This window comes from Calypte anna, chromosome Z (assembly GCF_003957555.1).
Source record: "Calypte anna isolate BGI_N300 chromosome Z, bCalAnn1_v1.p, whole genome shotgun sequence".
NCBI classification, from domain to species: Eukaryota; Metazoa; Chordata; class Aves; order Apodiformes; family Trochilidae; genus Calypte; species Calypte anna.
Window position 1 is genome coordinate 56,970,281 of NC_044274.1, and position 25,589 is coordinate 56,995,869.

The window sequence follows — 25,589 nt, forward strand, 5'->3', positions numbered from 1 at the left end:
ACTCAGAATGAAGCTGGAGTTGCTTTCATCACTTGTATGGCAAGGCTGTAAAAGGCTGTATATTCAATGACTGAATTAAATGGTTTCCTGGAGCAGAGTGAACAGTTTACCCACAGTCTAAGGGCTTCATTAATCATTAATTAAATGCATACTCCTAAGTTAGGAAATCACATATTTATGTAGTATTTGAACACCTAATCCTTGTGGATTATGACCTATCAGTAACAGATACTGTTCAAACACCAACAAGGAGGTGGTTCTTGACCTGAACACCTTCTACAGGCAAATTTCAAGATTCCTAAACTGCTATGGACACTTCCAGCAATTTGCAAGGTGTTGTGAAGGAGGATGTAGATGCTGTGAAAACAGATGAATATTTTATTCAGAGCATGCTTGTGATCCAGTGTAAAGGCAAGAGTTTTTAGTAGCTTCTCTAGCTGCAGCTCCTTTTTCGTAAAATTATCTTGGTAAATGCAGTTTGTCATGACCTACATTCCAGCTTGATCTAACCTTGTTTTTCAACTCATGTTCATATAGGCTATTATATTCCTTATAGCTGAAACAAGTATTTCAATTGCTCAGTCAAAATCTCAGAGGTCAACATTTATAACATAAAGCTGCTAGTTTGCCTAAAATGGAAAAAGATATTATAAGATGGAAAGAAATATCAATTTCACATTGCAGTTTTATTTTTATAAAATCAAGGAGAAGAATGTGATAAATATCAACCCATTTAAAATTATACAGGAGGAAGAAAAGCGCTATATAAAAGTAATTTGCTATATGTATTCTTCCTTCCATATGTATGTATGTATGTATATAAACACAAAAATGCACATTGCTTTCCTGTACTACTTTCCTCCATTTAATTTCAGCAATGAAATAGATTCATAAACAATTCATCTACGTATATTCTTTTTATTAACACTAGAAAAATCCTCCTCATCATATTAAGGTAGAGAATTAATAAAATTAGGCACCTGCAAAATAAGATAATTTTGCAAATATGGCAAGGATTTCTCCACAGTTAATTACAGTAAACTGAATCATCACTAAATTGTTGACATTCTCTTCCATGGAAATTTATGTTCTTGTCTTCTGTTCTGATAGTCATTATTCTTGTGGAACGTAAGTGCACATCCCACATCATGTAACATTATAGGAGTTACATGCAAGAAAAGCAAGAAAATAGTCCATTCTATCAGTGTTCAAAAATACTTTGGGAGTAAGGATACAGAACTACAACGTTTAGTAAATGCCAGATTACTTTAAGACTCTCACAAAACTTTGCAATAATCCAGTACAAGTCCAGTCATGTGGGTCATTAGAAGTACTTACATGAAGAACTCCACTAAATTTACACACTTCTCTGTGAAAATGTCAAAGCATGCTCAAGTATTATAGAAAACAAAAGAACCCAATAGTAAAAAAGCCAAACTTTCTGGAGAAAAAGGCAAAAGGTTTTTTGGTTTATAAACACATTGTATACTGAGGCTCTAAAAAAAAGAAAGAAAACTATTTCCAACTGAAACTGTAGGACTTCAAATTGGCATGTTGTAACCACTCAACTGGGACATGGGCAAAGGCATTGAAGCTAAATAGCTAACTTTAAAACAGTGTTTCATTAGCATGACTACATTTAAGTTTAACTATATATTCATATGCTTTGTCCTGGAAAAATAATTTTTAAAAAGCCACCCTTAAACCTGTACTCGGGCCCTAAGTCACTAAAATGATATCTCAAGGATGCAAACCTGCAGGCTGTCACTTTCTAAAGTTTTCCCAAGAAGCAAGTAACAGTAAAACCTCAAGGAAACAGAAACTCTTATTATATTTCACCCTTTCTTTGTTTCTTCTTAAAGTACCTAGTGGCTGAAAGTAATGGCATTCAACCATTCAGTCTCACTGAATGAAAGAACCCAAGTCAATATGCTTAAATTATCAGCCTTCCTGTACACCTGTATGTTTTATTTTATTCAGCAACACCAATAATTTTCACATTTTCCTACATAATACCTTTCCCGGTAAACTTTGACCTCAACTTTTGCAGTTTCTGACAGCTTGTTCTGCAATATCAGCATTTTAACTTCAGTGTGATTGTTCTAGACAGCCAAGAAGTTTCATCTCCAGATGTGGATCTGAGGTTTTTTAATGCTTTGTAAACATGTTCTCAAACTTGTTTTACAAGATTATACCCATATTTGTGAAAAAAAAACCCCTCAAAACCAAATAAATCAACAAAAACAAACAACAAAACAAGACAACATTATGTTCTCTAAAGAAACTGAGTCCGAGTTCAATGAAAGTTCCTTAAAATGTAGCACTTTTTCAGTCAACTGAGTTAGAACTGAAACTGCATTGACAACAACATACAAAAGGTCAGTGTGACACAGCTGATAACTCATCCTGCATTGTAATCCATTTCTATTTGTTTGTGTGGTACTATCCAACAGTTCTTTTTGCTCTTAGTTAACAAAGCACTTGAAAAATAATTACTTTCTGGATGTACTACCCACTGCCATCACAGAAAAAAGCAGAATCACCCTTTATGTCACATTATATACTAGAGGCAGAGGCTAATTTACCTTTATTGCTAATCCAGCTGGAGTTAGCTGCTCAATGTTTCGTTCATTCAAACAGTCTTCACCCATCAAAGAAGTGAGATGCTGCAGGCATTCTGCATGTCCCTTTGATGCTGCTACATGCAACAGATTGTTGTCACATTCATCATGGATCTTGTCCAGATTATCTGCTGCTAAATGTGGCTGTTAAAACAAGGCATTATGTTACTACAGATAAGGGTAAAAAGATGCAGAGAACATTAAGCCTCACAGCCCAAGACACAAGCCAAATACAAAGATGTTTCCCTGTGGGCATACTCTTTTATAACTCAAAACCAGAAGCTCTTCACTTCACTACACAGAACTTGGATATTAGTAGCAAAAAGGATAGAGGCCGAAGTTCACTGGCTTGATTCACTGTGTTTCTCACATTCTCATGCAATTGTCATACAACAGCAGAAGATCTGGAGTAGCTTTGTCTTTGTACTAGTTTGTTCAATGAAGAAGCTGCAAAAATTACAATATTTTAATAATTTAATTTTTTTTATTATTTTCTATTTAGTTTCTCTCCTTTTTCTATTTTTTATTATATTAATGAGTAACTGTACAGAAAACATTCCTAACTCCTAAAAAAGTTTCTTATTAATTTATCAATTTTGCAATCATAATTATATTGTACTAAGCACAATATAAAATGTAATTAAAAAACATAACAGAAGACTTTTATTTCATATCTTGTTTCCACACACAGAAAAAAAATAGTTGGAATATTTATCAAAAGTACTACATAACCATGAATTAATACAGTATTTCTTCCCAAATATAATTTTGAGACAAAAAAATTGGATCAAGAAACTCATGAAGGAAACTAGAAGGCAGAGTCAAAGAGTAGCAATGGTAGGTTCCTAGAGCTGTGCAGACTTGCCAGACTGCTGTTCAATAAATCTACTTCATTCAGAGATTTTGCCATATGTGGAAAAATAAGCGTTTTCTTTCAATCTACCTACTCCTGATGACCTCTATTTCCTCCCTCCCCCCCCAGTCCCTGTTTCAGGGTGAATTTAATTTGCTTTTATTTATTATTGAGCAATCTAACATTCTCTTTTATGTAGACTTTGAATATTTACCCTTGTTCTTGCTGCTATGTCAATACTGTGTATTTGTGCTTGAGTTAGACTGGTAAATAGAGAAGCTAAACAAAATCTAACAAAAACAGTTCTTATACACACACTGTGCTTCCACCAGCTGTTCTGAGTGGAGATCACATGCTCTGCATCATTGTGCTAACTTGCATCTAGTTGCTTTGGAAACCATCATTGATAATGCCGAATCACAGTGCCAGAATTTACTAAAAAAACTTCATATGGGTCAGAGGTCAATGAGGCTTTAGAGAAAGCTCCTGTCTGAGAATGCTGCTTGCAACAAGACAGAAAAAATCACTCCTGAATAATAATCAGAATACAACAGAAGCCCCTCTGTTCCCATCATCAGCCTCTAAGTAACAGCTGAGGTAAACCAGCAGTAAGTGAACAGTGACCCACAAATGTGAAAAGCAAAATTCAGTTAAGATCCAAACTCTATATTTAAATGATCTCAAGAGGTACAATGCCTGCCTCCTACATGATTTCAGTGTTTAGCATAAGCTAGCAATCTTGGACACATGCACATAAACCCAGGATCTTCGTTTTTTCTACAGCTTTTTTTAAAGATTAAAACTTCCCATCTGTAAGCCCATATATTCGATTTCTAACAAGCATAAAAAGGTAAAAAGGACAACTGTTCAAAAGAAGCTCTTCATCAGCTCTTATAGCTTAATAAAACCCATCAGAAATTGCCCCTATTCTATGTATTTTATGAAAAACTTGACACTTACCAATAAAGATATTTGGCCTTCCTTTACAATGTTTAAGATGCTCTTCACTTTTTTCACCTCGTCGCTCCTCTCTTCAGGGCCCCCTGCAGTGCTCCAGTTCATGCTCAGTTCCTCCAGCTGCTTGCTTTCTGCCACTGCTGTCTGCGGGTGGAAAGTCCTCAGGTGGCAATTCGGCATCGTCTTCTCTGTTTTGTGAGCGTGAGGATCGACCAATGTCCTGCTGAGGAAGCCCTTGCCTTGGGCTTCAGATTCATGGGCTGAGCTACACTTAACTAAAGGCTGGGAAAGCTCCAATTCTTCTGTTAAATGCTTGTGCTGATCAAGGACAATGGGCTGCGTTTTTCTCAGCTGAGAGCCTTTCACAGGGGACAGCACACAGAACTGAGTCCCGCCAGCAGGCAAGCTCTCTGTATTCCCTGCAGAGCAAGTCTTGCCACTAATACCATTCACTGTTGAACACACACCCAGAAGTTTTTTCTCAGGAGCTACCTTTGTAAAAGGATCAAGCTGCTGGCTTGATTTAATGTAAGGCACATCCAAAATTTCATCCATATCCAGGTCATAGTGCTCCAGCTCCCCGAGAAGAACAGGAGGCTCGATGGCTTTGCTTTTAAGACTCTCTCCACCTGGGCTCTGGTCATCATTTGAAGGTGCAGGTTGAGAATCACTGCCTTTTTGGTATTCCCCTTTCTGGTTCTTCTGGTCATCACTTTCATTGTTCTCAGAGCTTTCTGGCTGGTGTTTTAATGGGGAAACCCTCTTCACTGGTCTGAATTTATTGCATGCATCTGCAATTCCTGTTGGTTTCTGTGCATTTCCGATAAGAGTTGAGACTCCACAGTTCCAGCTGCTGCTGGAAACTAAAGAAACAAAGGAATGTATTACAACCACACGTGTTACAGGATATAGCATGCTTTAAATATATACCTGGCCAAACACTGGAAACACTCTAAGCAGATTTAATTGCATCTCCATCAAAACAGCTGGAGAATTTGACACTCCAGAAAAGGAACTTTCTTCAAACAAGACATACATTTTAAACACTTACAAATAAAGTAGTTTTACATAAGTAATGGACATCATTAAGAGCCTAGTGGCATTTACAATGGTCCCGCCAAACCATGTTAGTTTGCACTCTGCATTTTTCTAATTGCATGGACATGTATCACAAGTCAACAAAAAAGTTAGTCAAAACTTGTTAGTGGATTTTTTTAGCAACAGTAATAACCATTTAATTGACAAGGCCTATTATCTCTGCTAGATGTATTTTTCATACAAGAACTTGAAATTCATATAAACAATGACTGAGAGGTGGGACTGCTCAGCCTAGAGAAGGGTCAGAGGAATCTTATCCTTCTGTATAATTACATGATGGAAGTAATGAAGAAAAGGGAGGGAGGGTCCCCTACACAATAACCACTGACAGGACAAGAGGCTATGAGCACTAAGTTCCATCTGAACACAACACTTTTTCACTATGAGGCTGATCAAACATCAGCACAGGTTGTCCAGACATGTCTCCCTCTACAGATTCTAATCTGACTGAACATAGTCCTGGATTTAACCTGCACTAGGTACCGTTGCTTAAGCAGGGCCACTGGGACAGATGAGCTCAAGTGGTCCCTGCCAACTATAACAATATTGTGATTCTCTGATCTGAAAATTAAATGTACTTAGTCAGGTATGAGGTATCTTTTTCCACCCTTACAGTGTATGTTGGGCTTCTCTGTCAAACTTTCCATGCCTTTTATACACACACACACACATATAGCTACAGACTCTTCAGACCATTTGTGTGCCTTGCAGGATATAGTTAGACCAGTGAATCTGGCTTGCAGAGAAGAAAGGGAGCTCAAGGCACCTGAACTCTTAATCTTCCTGAACTTGAACTCAATCCTACTCAGCTTGCACTCTTTCACAGTCCCAGCTGGCAAAATTTAAGATCTCCATAATCAGTGGGACTTTGGCAGAGAGGTTTCTGTATTTTGTTATTGTCGGTGGAGAAGCACTATAACCTCTACAGCTTTTAGGCAGTTTCTATGCCTTTTCCAACATACACTAAGAGTTAACACATTCTGAATGTCAAGAATACTGTTTAAACAAACCAGATTTATTACACATGTTAACTGTGTATCAGTGGGATCTAATTTGTGGTCAAAACACACAATTTGCCATGAGCACCTTCCTAAGGAAACAGAAATATACACTTTCAGTGCAACATTAATGTCTGAAGTGAAAGATTAGTATAGCTGAGTAGTTACGGATGTCTGAAAATTACCTTAATACTTTTGGAAGTGCTTAAGAATACATTTCTGAAGAAGAAATAAAAATAATAATAATCAAAAGGCATGTAACTTTGTGGGCCAATACAAAGAACGCACTGTACTGACTTATTTATGTATTGTATAAGATTCTAGGTTCAAAGGCCTACACTTTTATGTTGGTTTTATTTACATGTGAAATTTTTTCCAAGTGATACAGGGAAATGGATACCATATGTTTCCCAGCTGTTTTGGTCTGACAGGAACTATTAAGCACTCAGTATGGAAACGAATTCTGTCTGAGTTTTGTGAAAACACTGCTTTCAACACAGGGGTCTAGACAGAGGAAAAGGCATCAACATTTTGTTTGTCATCACTTTATTCAAGCTTAGTTTTGTTGCTTGGCTTCTCCACTTTCTAACCTTAATAGCACACATTTACATAAACCACTGTTAAACAGGACACTGTGAAGAAACAATGACCTTTGTTACACATCTGTCTTGGATCATTGTAAAGTCAAGTATTTATGTATTTCTCTTTTCTTTCATTACATTTAGAGTACAATAAGGTACTTCCACTTTTTCTTCCCAACACCTCTTTACAAACTTGGTTTTCCCAGAAAACAAACTGGAACACTGAGAACTGTTAGCAATATATTTACTGACTTTCAAACTTGTGCTTCACCGGGATGACGAATTTATACCGTGTTTAATAAAGGATTAGAACATAGAATTTAACCACATAGCAGTGGGAAAAAGAGCAAGTCAAACTACTAGACACAATCCTTGGTGCAGTTTTCTACTTGGGTGCTGTACAGGCTGCAACAGCATTTAGGCAGCTACAGCTTTGTTTCCCTGTTCACAACACTGAAACCATAGGCCAAAGTGGGCAAGGGTATTGCTTGAATCTCTTCCTTTCTGTTTTCAGATGCTTGTTCCCTGAAGAAGCAAAAGCAAGTGCTGCCCACAAAGCAACAGCACAGTGGGAATTATGCAATTAGTTCTCAATAGCTGCTTCAGGGGAAAAGCCTTTTACTCCTCTCTCCATACTTATGAAATTATGCAAGGGCCATTAAAAGTATGGGTCAAATAAATACTGTTTGATTCTTTTATAAACAACAGTAAAGGATGGCCTGAGTTCAAGGCAGGGAATTAGAATGGGGAGCAGCTAATGCGATTCCAGAATCTGGCAAGTAATTCTGGTGTGATCTTAGATAAGATATATCTCTTCTAGGTACCAATATTCTCAAATATAAAAAGGTGATGGCAACTTTTTTTCCGACTATGTTGCCAAAATTATCTTTTTAAATTTTATTCTCTAATATGAGAGATTTGGACAATCTCTTGTTGTGTTACTGAAGTAAAGAGACAGAAACACAAAAACAGGGGAAACTTCTTGATTCACACTGGTAAAGAAGTGTCATGCTGCCTGATACAGCTGGGGTACCAAAGCATTTTCTTGACACTAAAGAAAATAGTATCTGAAGATAACCTGCAAGGGTCAGAATTACAAAATAAATTCTTTATCCTCTTTATTTTTTTATTCTTATCTTTATTATCTTTATTCTTATTATCTTTATTCTTTATCCTTTATTGTCCTCTAACCTCTTCTTCAGGAAGAGGAAATGCAGAATGTGAGTAAGAAGGCCTGTGGGCTTATTTATAGTTTAAATTATTTATTTATTTATAGACATCCTAGAACTACTGTAGGCCAATAATCAGAATGGGGGAGAGTTAGGAAGCAACTTACCTTACAATTTAATCTCTTCCTCATACTTTATTTTATGGATAGAAATTTACATTTCTAAAAAAAAAATAAAGAATCCTTCTAATGTGCTTCCAACTGGAAGCCTTTGCTGGAGCATTTTTCAGCATCATCTCTGTATCTAGGGCATGGGGAGGTGAGAGAGGAAGCTTTATCTGTTATGAGAGCACCTGCAGAATTACAGGGCAGGTATATCCTATGGAAAAATGATGGACTGGCTCATTCTGGAGGTCATATCTCAGCACACATAAGAGAAGAAGGTTAATAGTAGTCAGCATGGATTTACCAAGCAGAAATTGTTGTGCAGTTGGTTCACCTGGAGGAAGGGGTGCTGTGCAGAGGGACCTTGATCAGGCTTAAGGGTTGATCTGATGTAAACCTCACAAAGTTGTATAAGGCCCAGTGTGAGGTCTTGCATTCTTACTATGAGGGGTGGTGCACAGGTTGTGCATTCCCGGTCCCTAAGCGTGCTGGGGTCTTAAGCAACCTGCTCTAGTGAAAGATGTTCCTGCCCATGGTCGGGGTGTTGGTCTCTATTATCTTTGAAGGTCCTTTTCAAACCAAAGTATCCTATGATTCTGTATACAAGAACAGACACTGTTAGGTGGACTCCACTGCTGCTGAAGGATGAATTAATTCAATTCACTTTCCTTTCATCTAAAAATCTTTCTCCCTTGCTTTAAAAAGTAACTCAATGTAGAGTTTGCTCCACATTCCATTACTATCATAAAGGAAGTCTGGGATTAGCTTTAATCTACATAATTGGTAGATCTACATTAGATCTACATAATCTACATTATTGGTAGATAATTACCTGTAACTGTCAAATATATTTTTAATGCAGTATTTCACCATATTGCTCACACATTGTATAATCATTTGGGTGCCTGCAGTAAGTATATACAAAGTTTCACATTTAGAGTTTTACATTCCTCTGAAAGACATGCCTGAACTTCTTCTTTATGATATGACTTCAGCAGAGACTATTGAATCAATAAGACTTGTACATATTTCAGGCCCATTTAAAGCAATGTGATTCTGCGTTTGTATAAAGACACTGAGGTGTTGTCTGCACTAGGGAAATTGTTAGAAAATTTGTCATGGTTGTTAATATTGATTTATCTCCAATACTGGAGGCAATACTGGGGATCCAAGAGATGAAGAGATATCCAGGGAGGTCTGAGCTGTCTAGAGGTTAGCAAATGTGATGCCCATCGACAGGAGAGGCTGGAAGGAGGATCTGAGAAATTACAAGCCTGTCAGTCTGACCTCGTTGCTGAGGAAGGTTATGGTGATGCAGCATGTACAGTTAAACCAGGTGATCATGCTGAGTCAGTCTGGGTTCATGAAAGGCAGGTCTTCCTTCATGAATATGATTGTTTCTATGTCATGTTGACCCTCTTGGTGGATAAGGGAGAGATTGTGGCTGTTGTCTACCTAGACATCAGTAAAGCTTTGGACAGCTTCCCACAGCATTCTCCTGGAGAAACTGGCTGCTCATGGTTTGAAGAGGTGTACAACTTGCTGGTAAAAAAAAACCTGGCTGGATGGCTGGGCCCCAAGGGCTGTGGTAAATGGAGTTAAATCCAGTTGGTGGCTGGTTGAAAGTGGTGTTCCCCAGGGCTCAGTACTGGTGTCAGTTCTGTTTAATATCTTTATCAATGATCTGTAGAAGAGGATTGAGCAAAAACCTAGTAAGTTTGCAGATGACACCAAGTTGGGTGCAAGGTTTGATCTGCCTGAGGGGAGGATGGCTCTGCAAAGGGATATGGACATGTTTGATTATGGATTGATGGGAACAGGCCCAGTGTATAAGATTCAACAAGGCCAAATGATGGGTCCTACACTTTGGCCATAAGGGCCCTATGCAACACTACAAGTTTGGGGAAGAGGGGATGGAAACCTGCCCAGAGGAACAGGACTTGGAATGCTAGTCAACAGCTGGCTGAATATGAGCCAGCAGTGTGTCCAACTGGCCCAGAAGGCCAACAGCATCCTGGCTGATATCACAGAATCAGAATTGTAAAAGGTTGTAACAGACCTCGAGGACCATCTGGTCCAACCTTTCTTGGCAAAAGCAGTCTAGGCAAGATGGAAATAGTGTAACTAGCAGGAGCAAGGAAGTGATTGTCCCCTCATCCCGATACTGGTGAGGTCACATGTGACATACTGTGTTTACTTTTGTCCCTTCACTAGAAGAAAGGGACTGAGGTGCTGGAGTGAGTCCAGAGAAAGGCAACCAAGCTGGTGAAGAGCTGAATGAACTGATGGTGTTCAGACTGGAGAAAAGAAGATCGAGGGGAGACCTTATTACACTGCACACCTATATGAAAGGAGTTTGTAAAGAGGTCATTTGGTCTCTTTTCCCAAGAGATAGGACAATAGCAAATGAACTAAAGTTGTGCCAGGAAGGGTTTAGATAAGATATTAGGATAAATTTCTTTACTGAAATGGTTGTCAGACACTGGAACAGGCTGCCCAAGGAAGTAGCTGAATCACCATCCCTGGAGGTATATAAAAGATGTGTAGACACTGTGTTTAGGGACATGGTCTAGTGGTGTACCTGAAAGTGTGCTGGGTTAACAGTTAGATTTGATGATCTTAAAGTTCTTTTCTAGCCTAAAGCTTATGGGATTCTGTGACTCTGTGTCCCTGTCCTGGTTTGGGCGAGGATAAGACAGTCCCTTGAATGTTGATGGTTAATCAAAACCAGTTCTGGTTTTGTTTACTTTCTCTTTTTTTCACTGAAATAAGATTTAACAATTTTAACTGAAGGTGGCACTGTTTTACAGTTTTAATATATTAATAACTTCCAAGAATATATTTTAGAGTTCTGTAATGTAAACTGCAGAGCATAACAAACCAAATTAAAGAACAATCCTGCACAGATAAGAATAGAGAGAGTTTGTTCCCATTTGCATGGAATTTGAAGCCACTCTAAAGAAGAAATGGTAAACAGAATAAATACAAATCAATCCTTTTAAATAACATTGTAACTTTCCCAGGTAATTAAAACATTAGTATGAGCCCCAGTGCATGAGTAATTTTTCTTACCTTTGCTTAAGGAAGAACACTAAAAAACCTGCCATTTCAAAAGTAGAGAATATATAAGCAGTAAACAACATTTCAAAACTAATCTATTAGGTTTACCCTTTGCCAGACGGATCTAAGGAGGTAGCAAGTAAAGTTCCATTGAAAAATTGGAAGATGTTATCCTGGCACAAATATGTAAAACTGAAAGAGGGAAGATGTGAAAAAAAAAAAAAAGGTAGGAAAAGGTACAGCTATGTATAAACATACATATATGTATATTTACATATATAAACATACATAGCTATCTTAATTGTTACTGTTTGTTAATTATTGTTGTTTTGGCTTTTTTTTTTTTCTGAGAAAATTGTTCAGTATTCTACCAAAGAATTTTCCAACCAATTTGGTATTGTTTCAGATACATTTACCTGGGAGACATTTGCAGTACAACGGACTCTGTGAAATTCATGCCACTAACACTGCCCTCAAATCAAATTTAATTTCCTGTATAGCTAAAGACTACCAAGAGATTGAGATAGAAGTCATGTGTGATTTTATATTCACTGATTTATTTCTTTTTCTCAAACAAGAAATGAATTTTCTGAATAATTTAGTGAATGACAGTTACTTTGGGAATGAACAAAGCACTACAGAAGGATAACTATTGGGGATTTTTATCAACCTGTGACTAAAGGTCTAGAGTGGGATATTGTCCTCACTTGAGATATACATTTAATGACAATCAAAAGTCACGATAGCTGACAATATACTTCAAACAATAGTATGGTCTATTAAAGCTTATTGAACACAGACGTCTTGAATCATTTGCTTAGTGCCTTAGAAAATCTGCCCAGACAGAAAGCAACCAATTTCATGTTTAATAATAAGAGCACAAAGGACTGATTTTCATCATTCTACACTAGGCAATACCAGAACAAAATCGGCAGGCTGGCTAACACTTCATTTTAGAAAAAAATGAACTACCTAGATCTATTTTTATACCACGTTCTTTACTTTTCTATCTTAGAAGAGGAAGAATGCCCATCTTAGTTGTTATTATGCTAGTTACAAAGACAATTCAATGCCTGATGGTACAGAAAGCAACTACCTATAATCACTCTTTATAGTGGATAAACCAGGATATGTCCTAAACCTTCTCTCCAATTCCATTTATCTTTTATCTTGTAACAGGGATACTGACACACATACTTTATCCCCAAGAATCCCTTGGAATTTTGCTGATACAGAATTCTCTGAATCCAAGGAAGGACACAGAGGACTCAGGACTGAGGCTATACTTACAGAACAACTTTCATGTACATCTTTCAAAAGAGTGAGGAAGGAACCACAGGACCTTCTCACTGGCTAGTGAGGTCCGATGAAGTGAAGTGACAGCAGGAATTCAGGGAGGAAAAGCTGCACTACATTTCTCAGCCTTTCTAATCTCTTATTGTCCAAAAGAACAACTTAACCTGGGCAAAAATTACAGGGAAGTGGAAACAGTTAAAGAAAGAAAGAAAAAAAAAACCAACAAGCTATTCAAAGGTCTATGTGAAGTGCTTGAGAAAGCACACTGACTGGTAAACACTGGAATGTTTGCCTAGGATTAGAAGTGTTTAGAGTAATTTGAAAACAATGTAACCAAACACTTTCATATGTTACTAGCATACTATTCAATATTTACATGACATGGGGAAAGAAAATGGGATTTATAGGGTTATTTACTAAACTCATCTGCAAACAATGAACAGTAAGACTTCCATAATATCAGCTGTATAATTAAAAAATGTACCAAGAGGAACTGTCTGGTTCAAATCTGCTCTAACAATCTTTTTGGCAAAAATCTTGTCTTCATTTTTAAATATATTTTTAAGTATAAAGTTGAATCTTAATTTATCTACTTTTGTCCTAACCGTGTTAATGAATTAAATATTTTCCTGAGACAAAGCTGATACAGAATTATATTTTAGATCATTAGGGCCTGACATGTCTCATCCTATGGCTAACTTATATTTAACTTTTTGTTCTTTTAAAAAAAAAATCAATTCTTGGACAGTTGTACTTCCACATCCTTCCATTTTAACCAACAGTCAGTATGAGGTAGAGAACTGGATCAACTCTTTGTAAAATCTCTGAGTTTTTCTCCACGTAATAACTTAAATTGCCACTGGAGTACTGGTATAAACTAGCATTAATGTTATGCATACTGAAGATTTATGATACAACCTAGCTTCCTCAAAAATAGCACATAGCAACAATAATTTGAGGAGTATTTTTTTAATGGTCTGCAGGATGAGGAAGGCAAGACACTGCATCAAAAGCTAGCATGAAAATCAACAGCTGGGACCTTTTATAATGTTGACTGATGCAACTCTGTAGACTTTTCAAGATAATTCTGATACTGATGTCTGCACAAGGATGTAAAGTGACACCTTCCTGTTCAACACTATATATTTACTTGGTGATTAAGCACAGTAAAAAATTTGAGTAATATTGCCAATTTACCCAAACTCACATGTGTTAAGTAGGGAGAAAAAAATAGATTTCAATACTGTTTCCACTTTGTCAGTACTATTATCAGTGGTAAGGTCCTCTTTTTTGACTCAAGACTTCTAAGCAAAGCTTAAAAGCTTTTTTAAGCAAGCAAACTCTCCAGTGCTACTACTGTCTTCCAGCAATGCTTGTACTTGCTTCTGTCAAGCCCTTTTCAAGGCAACAGATGAGTGCAGATGTCATTAAAATGATCACTGAAAAATGTCTGACTGAAGAAGAAACCACAACAGTAAGCTTATAACCAGTGATTCATCTTTGGTACTGGCCTGTATTTGACTTTAAGACTACCACATAAGTTTTAAAAAGAACCTTCTTCCTGAAAACAGGTACTGATGCTGCCACTGTGGTTGAGCAGGCCTCATGAACATTCCAGCCAGGAGAATGTCCTAGGGCCCATTCTTGTCCCTGCATCTGTTCTCCTCTGGGTCACCTTGCTCACTTTGAGCAGCTGAGTATATGAGTGTTTTTTACTCTTTTTATAACAAGATGAGATAATGCCTGGCTGCCAAATGATCAGCTGCTAATACTGACAGGCAGAGGAGAGGGGCAGGGAACAGTAGTGGGCAGAAAATGAAGGGGAAGGAGGCACAGAAGAGATTAGGAGCATACTGTGCGGGGAATGAAGTCAGTGACAATGAGGAGCAGTGAATGGTGGGGAGGAGAATGGTGAGAATGCGAGGAAGAAGGGTCTAGAAGAATGGTAGAAAGAATATTGGGAAAGAATGGAGAGAAGACTGGTGGAAAAAACAATGGGAAGAATAGTGGGAAAGAATGATGGAAAGGGAAGAATGGGGGGATAAAAGGTAAGCTCTGCACAACTGGAGGGTACGAATGCTAGGGTGAGGAGAATGGGGATGAAGAATGGTGGGAAGGAATAGTAAGAACAGGTAGGAAATCAGTGGGGATAATGGCAGTGAGAAAGGCTCGGAGAATGGGGGAAGGAAGGAGGGAAAGTAGGAGGGAAGGAAGGAAGGAAGTAAGCAAGGAAGGAAGGAAGGAAGGAAGCAAGCAAGCAAGCAAGCAAGCAAGCAAGCAAGCAAACAAACAAGCAAGCAAGCAAACAAGCAAACAAGCAAACAAGCAAACAAGCAAACAAGCAAGCAAGCAAGCAAGAAAGAAAGAAAGAAAGAAAGAAAGAAAGAAAGAGGGGTGGCATGGTGAGAGGAATGTGGGGAGGAATTGTAAGGAGAATTGCAGTAAATTATGAGGTGTAGAAAGGAGGAAGAAGTGGGGAAGAAGTAGGGAGGAATGGAAGGGACGGCAGCAGAGTGAGAGAGCAGGCAGAGGAAGGGAAGAATGTTGGGGAGAAATGGGGTAAGAATGGGAGAATGAGAATTGAATAGGGTAAGAACAGGTGAGAGAGTGGGAAGGATAGGGTAAGGAGAAAGATGGAGAGGGGACAAAAGCAAAAGAGGGCAAATCAGGGGTCCTCTCCCCTTCCACTTCTTCCTACCCTCTGCTTGCATGTGGGTAATACTGTGTGTGCCATCACTGCTGTGCTCTGTGTGGACAGTAACTTGGCAAGCAGCTATGGTAAGGAGAGCTTTGCTTCCCTTTATTGCCAAGAGCAGCAGCACAGGGCTGTGATAACCTGGCCTTTAATGACTCTACTAGAAGAAGCTGACTTAGTCACACACTTCAGAAATTTACAACTCTCTGGAAGGAGTTGTAATACAGAATACAGAAACAAAAGCTGACAAAGTATAGCGCAGTACTTAAAAGCCTTCTGCCACCCCACCAGATTCCAGGTCTCCCATTTCTGTTATAAAAGTATTTGATGGAACAAAATTAACCAAAGTTCAACTAAAGCATCAGAAAGCACAATAAACTTTTCATAGCTTAACAAAAATGCTCCTCTCACCAATTCATTTCTTCTCCATCAGGAAGAGAAAAACAAATGGGGATTAATCTCATTTACAATGTGAAAACCAACACTGAATGCACTTTTTGTTACGGGGCAGGGGGAAGTTCTCCAGCTGGTTCTCATCTATATGCCATGATTCTTCATTTAGTTTACACTATTAAACTCAAAAACTCCCCTTTAATCTTAACTGTTACAGTATGCTCTAGAGTAGATTCTATCATGTAGCATCCTTGATACAGTTTCAGACTCCGGCGAAACATCATCCCTCAAACTGGTCATGGCCATATGGGTAGTAAATGTATCCAACATTTTTTCATTGGCGCCTACATTATTACATCTTGTCACCAATGGTTTCTTGGGTTTTCAAGTAAATTGTTGCATATACTGTGGTTTGGAGCTGCTGAGATGAAGCCCTACATTTATCTGTATACAGCCAAATCCTTTTTTGGAACTTTTTTCCTTCTAATGAACTAACATCTGTTGAAAAAAAAATAAAGAAAAGAAAAGAAAAAAAAGGTCTTGTTTCCAGAAAGCTGCACAAAAAATGAGAGAAAACAAAACAACAGAACACTGCCAAGAAGCTGTTGTTGACAAGTTGTACACCATAAAAAGCAGCCTTAGTAAATGATGAGTGGACAGAAGTGGGCATCATACCTGATCTGTCTTCGTTTTGGGAATCACACCTTCTACATAATTCTGGGATGGTCTTGAGAGAAGTTACAGAATACTGTAAAAAGGGGAAAAATGTGAAATAATTAATTTAAAAAGATAAAAAGTAAGACTTTTAAGATGTCTTGATATAATGGTTACAGCCTTAATTTACCACCCAAGGGTACTTTCAACAATCAGATGATCTTCTCAGGTTGCATGAGAAAAGCAGATGGCATTTGCTTTTGTATTCCAGCTTGAGGGAAACCAAACAGACTTTCACAGCTACAGCAAAGCATTCCCCACTTCATATTTCTCCTTCCTGAAGATCACCATTATTCAAGTCACAAATACATTGTATACATCCATTCTTTCCATGGGATTTAAGATGTAAAATAGGTGAGAACAAATCTATGCTTCACAGTAAACCTAAAGGGTCTGTATCCCACTCTAAAGGGACTGTTCCCACCTATTATGGTGATTGTAAGATCCTTCATGGCTAAAATTAGAATTTGTGCTTTTACAAGCCAGTATGTAAAAGTAATGCAGAATATCTGCACTTTAGAGACCCAGTTTCAGAGAAGGATGCATGTACGTACTTGTGTCAGATAACAGGCTTGTTCCTCTAACCAAGGCAAGCAAGAAAGCAAACTTGCATTATTACTTATATGTTACAGGATATGCCTGACATTAATCAGTATGCTATTCTCTGAATTCAGAATTAAAAAGGAAAAAAAAACACAACAAAAAACCAGGGACAACATATGTATCTTACTAAACAGAAATCTTTTTCTTATAAACTTGTGGAACACCCTTGGTAAGACACACGATCCAGTGCTATAAAACTACACATTCTCTATATACAGAAAATAAGTTCTTTAATAGAAAGTATTTCTTAATCAAATGTTTAACTGTTACAAGAATCTTCATATAAACAAATGAAAATCATTATGTCTGTGAAATTTCAAATGCTTTGCTGACATGAAAATAAACCAAACCAACCCAAACACACACACCCCCAAAAAACAAACAAAAAACCAAAAAAAAAAACCCCAAACCCCAAACCAAACAAAAAAACCCCAAACAAACACAAACCTATTAAAAACAGTATTTTGGAAAGTAAACCAGAAAAAATATTTAGGATTAGAACAACTGAGAATTTTTAAAGAATATATAAACGCCATACGTTTTCAAAGAAACAGATATTTTTAGCTGGTGTGCTATTGACCAATGAAGCATTACAACTACATATAAAACTGCATAAGCTTTCCGCAGAGAAAAGAAATGGTCATACATTGTCCTGTTTTTAGCTAACAGCTCGTCATTCAAAGTTACATGTGCTTCTAATGCACAGCTCACAATTATCTTTCAAAATAATCTAAAGTTGACCTCATGTGGCAGATTGCAAGTTAATTTACTTCTCTGGTGCAAGGTTAAGGCTGTTGCTCAACTGAGTGTTGTTACTCGATTAAGCTTCAAAAACCTCCCATGCCTTACTTTTTCCCTTGCTGACCTGATTCAGGGATGTATTGAGAAACCTCAACTACAAGAATCTCTCCTAATTATTCCCAGAATGAACACTGAACTTATTAATTAAAACGTGCAGCAGCACTCCCCAGAACTACTCAGTGCCTCCAGCTCCCATTAAACAAGAGGCTGTCCATAAGGCTGTGACTGCTCCGTGATGTGACAGCTTGAAGCAACAAAGAGCAGAAGAACAGAGACACAGAGAAAGATGCTACTAAGTACAAATTAATACAAGTTAAAAACACACATGCACAAACACCATGTGCTGTGCTTCACTCTAGTTACTGTTTAATAAAGACTGAGCTGTTGAGCTATACATCTTGCTGTTTCAGCACAAAGGCTCAGGAGGCAATGCAAACTGGTCTATTAAGAGCTTTAAGAGAATCCAAAGAACATGTCTCCAAGGAATGTGGTAGCTTCGTAAGACCAGCTGGTGCAGTTTAAACTATTACACAGTTTGTAATTCAATTAGAATGAGGCCTTTTGTATTCCATTGGTATGTGTTTTGTCAGGCAACCTCAAAAAGAGAAAGCCATTTTTCTTTTTGTCTTTTTTTCCTATTCTTTCCTGGAAGAACAGCTTTTCTTTCTGTTTAAGCATTGCACTGAAATGTATTCAGTTACCACCTCCTGCCACCAAAAATCTATTCAAAGTTATAGATTTGATTATGCATTTTAATCATATTGGTTTGATTTCATTAACAGATTTCCTTCCACTTATCCATATTCTCAAAAAGACTTCTGAGGAATTACATTTCTGCCATCTGTGTTTTGTGGTCAAGACGAGAACTGGCTTATGCTCCAGGAAGCAACTACAATTTCTCTTTAGAGTGGACCTTTCCCAAGCATAAGAACAGTACATTGCAAGCTATTTCCTCCAGAACTATCTTCTCTCACAGTCTAGCTCCAGCTCTTATCATCAGTTTTGTTTTCTTCTTCAACCAGGGTTTACAAGCCTGCTAGTGTCATCACAGCAGGACAGCAAGAAGCTGAAATTGCAATCCTTCCCTGGAACAGAATTATAGACTTAATGCTTCTTTGATGGCATTTAAAGTTAATTATTTCTCCTTTTGCATTCAACATTTTAAATAGTTTTTACATACAAAATCAAACACTATTTCTAGATATTGTTAGAATAACCAAGTCAATCAGAGTTAAAGGCCACACCCAATGGCATAAGTGACAATGTCAGAGCTAAGCACATCAGATTTTCATTGCTGTTTGAGGTCTGGGTTCTTTTTCTTCACACAAGGGATACCTATGTCCAATCTGAAATAGCAAATTTCAGTAGACCCTTTTAGAGCTTTGTAAGATGGAAGAACAGTATCAAGAGTAAATAACAAACAAGAACAAGTAGTAGGTACTCTATGCAAATATAAGATATTCTGTTTTCTTCAACAGAAAATATTAAATCAGGGAAAACCAGAACATCCCCTATCATACAAAACATTTATTTACTATGTCAAACTGCGCTATGGAATTTGAATTAATGCGTCAACCTTTTAAATTTCACACGATTCTCAGAATTTAATGCAATGAATTTTAAACCAAACACATGAGAAAAAAATCCAGTCTCCAGCAAGGCTGTGCCATTTGTTTGCCACTTGTAGACTTACTTTTTTCTGAGAAGTATCCAAAAGAATAAATACTGTATCACGCACAGCAGTATAGAAATGCATACATACCATATCCTCCTCCAATGGGAGCCAGTATGAAAACCCAACAAATTCACTTTCACTGGATCAAGACACCAGCAACTGAGCTCTGTTCATAAATTCAAAGTTCTTTGTTTTCATTTAGATAGGGAAAACAGACACCTTCTTTCATTATAGCTAATTTGTATCCAGGTGTTCTTATTACAGCAAGTCATTTAACAGTCCCAGTTTATGTGCTACGGTAGAGCATAACATTTGCTTAACCTTAAAATCCCACTAAACTAATAGCTCCATACTACATTTGCTTAACCATTTATATCTGTGCACCTCTACCCTTTTTCCTAGATATTATTTGGGAGTAGCAAGGTACATCAAGAAGAAGTGAATAATACCTGGCCTGAGGTTGCAGGAAGATTTTTCTCAACAGTAGTGTCAATTTAAGCAGCTTCAGAGTGAAACAGTGGAGCAAAGACATTAGGCTGGCACAGTGCCTATGAGAAATAACCCCTCCCCAAAATAACTTACCTAATGGCTGTGATCAGCATCTTACTGGTTAGGTTATTTATGCTAGGTATAATTTATAGGATCTTATATAGACACTTCGTATGTTATTGATCCCTTTAACTTTAAAGAAGGCCTACATGGACACTAACACTGTTCAAAATGTGTCCGAATCTCATACTTTTTATAAACTTTTTTGTGGTCATCTCCACTTTCTCACTGGAAAGTGAAAAAGCTAAAAAAATTAAAAGTAACTATCAATAAGCTCATCAGCTGGATGGGAAATCAACACACTGCAGCTGGAGACTATGACTGCACAGCTATGTCAGACCCTCCATGCTGACCTAAGTCCTGGTCATTGGGTAAGCAAAGTCTGGCTGTGTGTTACCTGTACACATGTGGGAGCCTAAGGGATGCCCCAGCTCCTTCCATGGCCAAGGAGGGGTGACAACAGGCTCAAGACATAACCTGTTTCAAGGCAGTGCAAAGCTGGGAGATTGGTCATCCTCTTGAACATACATAGCTTACATCTGCTCTGCTAGGCAAGGATTGACATGAAGTTTTTCAGGCTCTTTCAAAATATCTGACAACTCATCAGTTGCTTGGTTATGTTTGAATTCACAGAATGATAAAATATTTAATTTGGGTTGGCAGGGACCTCTAAAGGTCATCTAGTCCAACCCCCATACAGAAAGCAGGGACACCCTCAGGTGTAAAACACTGAATGGTACAGGTCCCAGTACGGACCCCTGAGGGACACCGCTTGTCACTGGTTTCCATCTGGACTTCAATCATTGACCATGACTCTCTGGATGAGACCATCAGCCAATTCCTTATCCACTGAACAGTCCACTCATCAAATCCCTATCTCTCCAACCTGGTGAGTAGGATATTGTGGGAGAATGTGTCAAAGGCCTTCAGAAGTGTGGATTGATGACATTCATTGCTTTTCCCTTGTTGATTGGTGTAGTCACTCCGCTCTAGAAAGCCACTAGGGACTTGTCAGGAAGGATTTGCCCCTAGTAAAGCCATGATGGCAATCTTGAGTCATCTCTCTGCCCTCCATGTGCCAAAGCATGTCTTTTGGGAGTATCTGTTCCATGCTCTTGCCAGGCACCTAGGTGAGGCTGACAGAGTGGTAGTTTCAGGGTCCTCTTTTTTCCCTGTCAGGGTTTAATGCTGGCAACTAAACCGAGTAACAGATGTCAGCTACTTACATGAGACTTAGCTGAAATCAAAAGTACAAGACAGAAAATTACCTTTATCCTGGCTCAAAACAGGACATTACCCTTTTTAAAAGTGGGTGTGATGTTTCCCTTCCAGTCACCAGGGGCTTCACCTGACTTCCATGACTTTTCAAATATCACGGAGAGTGGCTTGGCAACTACATCCGCCAGTGCTCTGAGGACTTTGGGATGCCAGGTCCCAAGGACTTTTATATCTTAGATGGTCACAAACTGTCTTCACTTATGGGGGGGTCTTTGTCTCGCCTGGTCTCCATCTTGTGGGCCACTGACATGAGAGCCATGAAAAGAGGGGTAAAAATGGTTCTCCAGTGTTGGGTACTGAGGACCCCTTGATCCATCATCAGTGTTGAAAACAGAGGCAAAGAATGCATTAAATACCTCTGGTTTGTCTATATTCCTGTTGGTGAGGTGACCATCCTTATTCTGTAAGGGACTGATGTCATGTCTACACTGCCTTTTGCCGTTAATTTATTTGAAAAAAATTTTCATTGTCTCCCACAGCTCTGGCCAGTTTCAGATCCATTTGAGCTTTGGCCACTCAAATTTTCTCCCTACAGTAATTCATTTACTGCACACACATTTCACAGACTTTCAAATTAGGCCCAGCCTTGATCCAGGCTTTAAATTCATGATCTGTACACTCAACCCCAAACAGTTTACAAATATCTAGCATCAGAGGCTTTGGTTATGACTAGGTCATTTGGTATTATTTTTGTAGAACAAGAAATAAAATAGGTTTAATTTGACAGTGCAATAAAAATGTGGTTTAAGACATAATTTTAATTTTTTTAGTGTACCTATTACTTAATGCAACTTAAAGGTAATTTTTTTTTCATTAATATCTGTGAGCAGTTTTTTATGAACAAATTAAAATATTCAGCTTGGTTCCTAAATATCATTGCAGGCAGAATACTACTTCTCTTTAATGTAAACAAGAATACCAGAAACCTATCTTGCTGTCCAAACTACACTTAAATGTACTATGCCAGATGGATCTGTACTAGTACCATGTTACTTTGCAAAATAAGCATTGTATTTGCATTGCAGGGCTCTGAGGGAATTGACAAATGTAGTTGCTAAGCCACTCTTAATTATATGTGAAGTCATGGCAATCAGGTCAAGTCTCCAGTGATTGTAGAAAAGGGAATACCACATCCATTTTTAACAAGTGTAAAAAGAAGGAAACTGGGAACTACCAACCTGCCAGCCTCACTTCAGTGCCTAGTAACACTGTGGAACAAATCCTCCTGGAAGTTATGTTGAAACACAGAGATGACAGAGAGGTTATTAGAGATACCTTCTGATGGCCCTTCTGTATATGAACAGAGCTCATAAGGAAAACAAAGACTGTTTATCAGGGGCTGTAGTGACAGTAAAGAAGGTCAATTCAGACAATGTAAATATTTTTTTTATGAGGGTGGTTAGATACTGGAATTGGTTGCCCAGAGAAGTGGTGAATGCCCATGATTGACAATTGTATTTGGTTTTACATGGCAAACTAGCAGAGAGGGATGAAGAAATGGCTTCAGGAAGCAGACACCAGCAGACGCCCCCATGTGGGACAGAGCCAGTTCCAAATGGCTCCAAGATGGACCCCAAGCAAAGCATGGAGCACTTCCAAGATAACACTTTTAAGGAGTAAAAAACACTGTACAACAGCATTTCTGAGAGAGGGGTGAGAAAATATGAGAAAAACAACTGTGCAGACACACAGATCAGTGAAGAAGAAGGGGAAGAAGATTCTCCAGGCACTGGAGAGAGATTCCCCTACAGACCACGGAGAAGACCAAGGTGGAGCAGGTATGCACCCACAGAACACCTTATGCTGGAGCACACTGGTGTTCCCTGAAGGAACCTTTAGCCTCTGAAAAGCCTACAATGGAGTAGGCCCCTGGAAGGAGGTGTGGCCTGTGGAGAGAAGTCCATGCAGGAGTAGATTCCCTGGCAGGATCTGTGGCCTGTGGAGAGAAGCCCATGCAGGATTAGATTTCCTGGCAGGATCTGTGATGAATGATGACCCATGATGAAACAATTTGTTCCTGACTGCAGCCCATGCAAAGGATCCAATGTGGGGCAGTTTGTGAAGGACTGTACCACACTGGAGCAAGAAAACAGTGTAAAGAGGAAAGAAAGGTAGAAATGAAGCCCTGTCAACTGACCACAACCTCCATTCTCCTAATCTACCTGTGTTGATCAAGGCAAGGAGGAGGTAGAGAAGTCCAGAGTAAAGCTGAATGTAGAAGAAGGGAGGGACAAGGGAAAGGTGTTTTTAGATTTGTTCACATTCCTCATTATCCTACATTGTTTGTCTGGCAATAAATTAAATTAGTATCTCCACCTCTAGTCTGTTTTGCTCATAATGGTAATTGATGAGTGATCTCCATGTCCTTATATTGACCCATAAGGTTTTTCTTACATTTTTCTCCCCATTTTGTTGATGGAGGGGGAGTAATAGAGTGGCTTGTTGGGTATCTAGTTGCTTGCCAATGTCGATACACCAAAAGGGCGCTTGGAGCAACCTGTCCAGGGAAAGATGTCCCTGTCTGTGACAGGAGAGTCGGAAGATAACCTTTGAAGGTCACTCCAATCAAGACGTTTTATGACACTATGATTTTGTAGAAATGTAGAGTTTTGTTTTCTTACATACAAATGTAGGGTAGTCAACAACAACAACAAAGAGAAACCAACACTATTTACATACCTCTTTGCCCTTTAAAACAAATTCCTGAAAATTTTATCACCCCTTAAGGCAAATTTCTGTCTATTGTCTCTTTTTGGTCATTTTAGATGAAATGAACTAAAAGAGTCTGAACTACTCATAGTGGCTTTCTAATCCAGGTACATTTCTAAGTGCATCATTTTAACAGCCTTCCTGCTGCTGTTATTTTCAGCCTGTACTTTGCTGCACTGGATTAGAAACAGGGCTAACAGGAACAATATAAATTGCTAACACTGATGCTGTGCAGCTGCTCTTTCCAGGGCAGTTAATGATAAACTGTGAATGTTAGGTGCCTCTAAACTGTATATGATGAGGCATGAGTAGAGCACTAGAATCACCATGAGTTCTCTCATTAATCTGGATTCTAGCAACAATTTTTTTTTTTCTCCTACCTGCTAAAGCAGGGAGTAAAGCTGCTACCTCTATAATCTGTGGGTTTTTATTCAAGGTTCAGCATCCAATGAAAGAGCAGTCTATTAAAACAGGCAGTATGAACTGCTCAGTGGAAAAGTGAGTAACCCAACCCACCAGTATGCAACAACAGCCACAATGGGAGAGACATGGAGAGGTTACATCTATTACATCAGTTTTACAAAACTGAGTACAGAAACAGATACTAGGACATGATCTAGAATATAACAGTAATAAAAAGAAAGTTGCCCAGAATAAGGTATTCCTTCAAGATTGGCTCACTGTCTTACAATATTTTGGACATTTGCCATACACCTCTTAAATAAAAGTTCAACTTTACAGTAGGTAAAAATAAAACTCTCTCCAAAAGGAAACTGTCTGCAAATAAAGCATCTGGAATGCTTTAAAATGAATGAAGAGTCCCAAATGCTAAAAGGAAAACCAAGGCCTTTGTGAAAAGCAAAATAAAACAAAACAAAACACTATAAAATTATGAAAAAAAGTGGAAGGAGATGGTTGCATACTTATTTTGATCTGAAAACTGAATTAACCATTTTCTTATAGAAGATTTAATTTATGTATCCAAGCCCACTGTTAATCAGGCATTCAATGAAATAGCAACTCTATACAAAATAGTAGAAATAGTAGCAGTAGGAGTATTATTATGAATAATAGACTAGACTACATCAGTGCTTACTATAAGAACCACTAACAGTATAAATAAGCAGTATTTTTTTAGTTGTGATATTAAGCAAGGATCAGTGCTCTCTACGAGTTCCTGCAACTTTTTCTGCATCTTTTTGTAGCATGTCATAGGTAGATACATCACACCTACTGATAAAATCTTCCTGTATTTGGAAATGGCTACTGGTGGAAAGGACAGACTAACAACTTACATGAGAAAAGATCAGTTCAAAGGTGACAAAGACAGAAGGTTTTTTTTTTTTTTTACAACTGCAATACATTACACTTTAAA

At 38.2% G+C, this 25,589-nt stretch overlaps 1 protein-coding gene across 1 annotated transcript in view; it reads right to left on the reverse strand.

The window, feature by feature from the left end:
- Positions 1-25,589, reverse strand: part of SNCAIP (synuclein alpha interacting protein) — an 82,464-nt gene that overhangs the window by 23,178 nt on the left and 33,697 nt on the right. The window contains exons 3-5 of the mRNA XM_030467240.1: positions 16,561-16,633; positions 4,435-5,294; positions 2,586-2,765 (exon numbers count right to left, since the gene is read on the reverse strand). Of these exons, the coding sequence (XP_030323100.1) occupies positions 2,586-2,765; positions 4,435-5,294; positions 16,561-16,633 (1,113 nt within the window). The remainder of the gene's footprint in view (positions 1-2,585; positions 2,766-4,434; positions 5,295-16,560; positions 16,634-25,589) is intronic.